We start from the raw sequence: 4,207 nt of genomic DNA on the forward strand, positions 1-4,207 counted from the left end.
AGAGACTCAGTAGCAGGGGACACAAAAAGAATGATCTGAAAAAATCTGGGGGAGGGAGAATGTTTGGCTTTCATACTTGTGCCTCTGATATCCTTCTGTTCTCCCACCTCATTGTATTAAGGATGCTAAATCAAACATGATTGCAGTGATGTTTGTGTGTGAAAATGACAAAAGCGATGGCCTCAAATCCCAACCTCATCTTGAACCCTGAAGACTTTTATGGCTTTTCCTTCACTAGGCCCTCCCCCTAAAGCACATTAAAGACCACATTGTTCAAAGGGTCATGGTAGGTTTCATACCCCATTTTAATACAAAGTAAATGTAACTGAACTTCCAGATTTTGTTAGTAATATTTGTATTTCTCTGGAAAATACCCATTAAAAGAATTGATCCCTTCTGCGATTCAGAATTACAATGCATCAGAAAGGCAAAAACAATGTTTTTGTGATGATTAAAATTTTCTTTTCATATATCATTTCCCCCAGAAAAGGTGTACAGGTTAGAGATGTGTTAAAAACACCCGAATGATCTTTTGAAGTGTTGATATATTCTCTCAAGCCTCAAAACTGTCCAGGAGAATATGTCAGGTCTCAATTAAAGAAGCATAAAATAAATTAAACTTGGGGCTCTTTTCAATACAGGTCTTCTCTCTCCCCTTACTGCATTTGTGTATCTGCAAGTCACATTATGGACCCCCAGTTAGCTTATGTATTTATTCCTGGGAGATTTTTAACTGGAAGAAGGACATTAGAAGTTCTTTATGATTCCATTTTCCACAGTCGTTACCATCAGTTGTCAACAATAATTTGGGAGTTTAGCAGAAGAGAAGCAGCAAAGACTCCATTACTCTTTCCAACTGCCATAAAGAATTTGCATCATAAAAATACCTACTGAATTACTGTCTTGGTCCTCTGAAAAAGGATACAGTAAAACAGGAATGTTACAGTTGGGCCTGAAAAATGGGAATTCGAAAAATGAAAATGTGGGCTGAAGTAAAAGAACAAACTTGGTAGTGCTTTTAAAATCATAACTTCATTGGCAGAATTTGCTCACTTTCCCAAGTATTTCAGGTATTTCTGTTTAACATCCATATAATGTGCATTAGGATGTAGCATATCACAACTTCAGTGTATTTTAAAATAAGACGTATGATTTTAGTAGATTTCGTGCCTACAAATCTGGTTTAAATGATCTCAAAATAACACTTAAAGAGCATCTGTTTAGCTCAGTTGAAGTTTCAAGAGCCAATACCAGCTGTTGGGGAGGGGAGCAGGATTCCACACATGTGTTATTCAAATCCTAGCCAAATTTTTTTTAAATTCTTTTAATGATGTCTCCAATATCAAGAAGGTAAAACAAATGTTAGAATAAAAAAGAAAAAAAGAGAGAGAAAAAAAGACTACTTACTCAAAGCTTTGATGCACGTGACTAAGACCAAAATGATCACCCTCTCCAATTCAATACAGTATTAGCATACGGACAAAAGGCATTTAAAAATCAATTTGGAGTTATTTCTAGTGGGGGTTGCCTGATCCCAGCAAGTTGAGGAATGAGAATATTCCCAACATTAAAAGGGCACTCAAGTACTTTTCCTCTTTTAAACAGCAGTCTTATTTTCACAGGGAATTCATTCAGTGGCATTGTTTTGGTTTTAGGTGTCTGTCTTGCCAGGCAGGGGCCGTGCAAAAGGGCTACATCTATCTTGAAGTGTGCACAATGGCCTCTCTGCGGCTTGCTCTCTGTTATTGATCCTTACAGATGCTCCAAGGCCCTTCCCCCACCCACCTTTCTCCAAATCCCAACCCCCCATTCTGAAAGATAGCTTAAGAAATAAGACTTCCTGCCTAGCGACTGGCAGGGCTGAAAGACCAGATTGTATGACTCCACAGATCAGGCCTGCCACAGTGAAAGCTTGAATAGAGTTAACCCTCTGTGAACTAAAACAAAACATTTGTATGCCCAGCTGTGACAAAGGTTAATTTAAATGGACAAGGGCCCAATATCTAAAACCAGGCAATGCTTTTTTTACAGTAGCATTTTCACTGATTTCTTTTTGCTTTTTAAGCTTTCAAAGACCTCCTTCAGTAGGGTTAATTCATTATACCTTATTAGAATTTTGTATGGATGATTCAGGTGACATTTTAAAAATTCACTTGTTTTATAAAAGTTCTTGTTTTAGTACCATAGTTATTTTCTGCCAATGAACAGCTAAGAAAAATTGAAGTTTCAATATTTAATTAAGAACTGAGGGAGAACTTTCTGATCAAACATTTTTTCTCTTTCAGAATGGGTGGACTACATACTGCTAACAGATTCAAACTGGTAGAAAAATATCCAAATCCTTCAGACCTATTCCCTCCAAACTCATATAACTATTGCTCTGGTATCTCTACTTACCCCTAAGCTACTCCAAGGATTGAAAGCAAATCTTCGTAAACTACTCCCTTCTGGAAAAGCTAGTATATCCAGATTAGTTTAACAAAGAATTTCTGTGCCTACTGGGGGAAAGAGAGGAAGTTGTTCAAGATAAAAAATATCAGATCATGCATGTAATTGATAATTTCTGTAAACTTTATTGTTTCCTCCAACTTATAATAAAAACCAATGAAGCAATGCTGGTAAAGTGTTGGGGGAGAATTTATAAGGGAGCATTACAATAAAGTATTACTATAAAGAAGAATTTTGCTGTGAGATAAGTTCCCATTTCTCCAGAGTGGGCATCCTCAGAGTAAGAATTAAACTGCAAAGCTGCCTATGGCAGATGTTAGGCATGCTGCAAGGGGGTGGGAAGCTTTGCTAAGAAAGCATTTCATAGATGAATGTCATTCCTAGAAATATACCAGTGCCTCAAAGAATCTGAAACTCTTTTGGCTATAACTCAGTAATGCATATGAGAAACCAAACTTTTGGTAAAGTCTTAGGCTCTGTATAAACACAGCGAACAAATACAGCAAATCTTTAATACTAAGATTCATTTTCTAGCTGTTTCTTTAGCTGTCTATGTCTTTTCTGGCTCAAATAATAAAGTTTTGGCACACTGGGGTTTCTCACACAAGAGCCTATTCCAAACATACAAATTCAACACTACTTGCTATTAATGAGAGACAGCAAGAGGGATTGAGAGAGAGAGCGAGAATATATCCATTTTAAAATCAGTCCACTTAAAAAGAAATTAGCAATGGCTTAGTCTTATACCGTAAAGTATCTAAGTTCCCCCAAAGGAAATGAGGTTGCCTTATCAAGGCCTCAAGACCCCAATACTATCTATAATTAACAGTACTAAATAAGGCTTTGGCAGATGGTGAACTGGATTAGGGAATTTAAAATATAAACAAAGTCTGTCAAGAAGTAAACAGAACAATTTTTTTAAATGTAAACTTTACCTAAGAACTGTGATGTAAAATGAAGTTAAGATTTTTTTCAAGTTACTTAATTTCAATCCATTTTTTCTTTCCTTTCTTCTGCTCATTAAAAAAAAAAAACATCAATCACAATAACCAATTTAGTACAGTTCTCTCTTGTTTTTCTCTTATTTCAAAACATTCACAGTCAGTTGCTATTTACATAAAACTTGTTGGCTGAATTCTGCCAAGACACACACAAAAAAGAACTGGACTGCCTCTCTCTTCCCTCAAGGCTACTATCTGCTCTAAACCTTCAAAGAAAATTTCTAAACCTTAGATTTGAGCTCAGACGGAAACAGTCCGCTCCCTTACCTTCCCATGTCTCCATTTCATGCTTCTCGGAGTCTGTTGGGAAGTTCTATTGCAGCCATGAAGAAAAGGAGATTACAAGACAAGTCCAGCCTGATGACCACTCTTCCGACACTTGGCCAATTTCTCTCTCTTAGCCCGAACTACAACAGTCATCCTCACAGGTCAGTTTACAAGCCAGTCATGTGATTAGAAAGTTCAGGCGCTAAGGTCACAACGTGTACGGAGTTCGTTTATTACCAAAGGTTATCTAAGTGGAACTGATAGACTTATTTTCTTTAGTTAACAATACTGCCTACCATGTCTCTGAAAACTATTATGGAAACATTTAGTAGGAAATACTCCTCCCGTCTTTTTTAAAGCTGAGATTCTTAACTTAAAAGGCAGTACTCTAGAAGGACTTTGTTTTCATTTAAAAGAGTTCCAGTATGTAGGGTTTTTTTGTTTTTTTTTTTTTAATTTTATTTTATTTTTAAACTTTACATAATTGTATT

At 36.3% G+C, this 4,207-nt stretch overlaps 1 protein-coding gene across 4 annotated transcripts in view; it reads right to left on the reverse strand.

The window, feature by feature from the left end:
• NR6A1 (nuclear receptor subfamily 6, group A, member 1) overlaps window positions 1-3,946 on the reverse strand; it is a 68,503-nt gene extending 64,557 nt beyond the window's left edge. For all 4 annotated transcript variants that reach the window (XM_010844040.1, XM_010844039.1, XM_010844038.1 and 1 more), the window contains exon 1: window positions 3,717-3,946. In XM_010844040.1, coding sequence (XP_010842342.1) covers window positions 3,717-3,732 — 16 coding nt within the window. In that variant the 5' untranslated portion in view covers window positions 3,733-3,946. The remainder of the gene's footprint in view (window positions 1-3,716) is intronic.
• Between the last annotated feature and the right edge of the window lie 261 nt (window positions 3,947-4,207).

Source organism: Bison bison, unplaced genomic scaffold (genome assembly GCF_000754665.1).
Source record: "Bison bison bison isolate TAMUID 2011002044 unplaced genomic scaffold, Bison_UMD1.0 scf7180017864193, whole genome shotgun sequence".
Classification (NCBI taxonomy): Eukaryota; Metazoa; Chordata; class Mammalia; order Artiodactyla; family Bovidae; genus Bison; species Bison bison.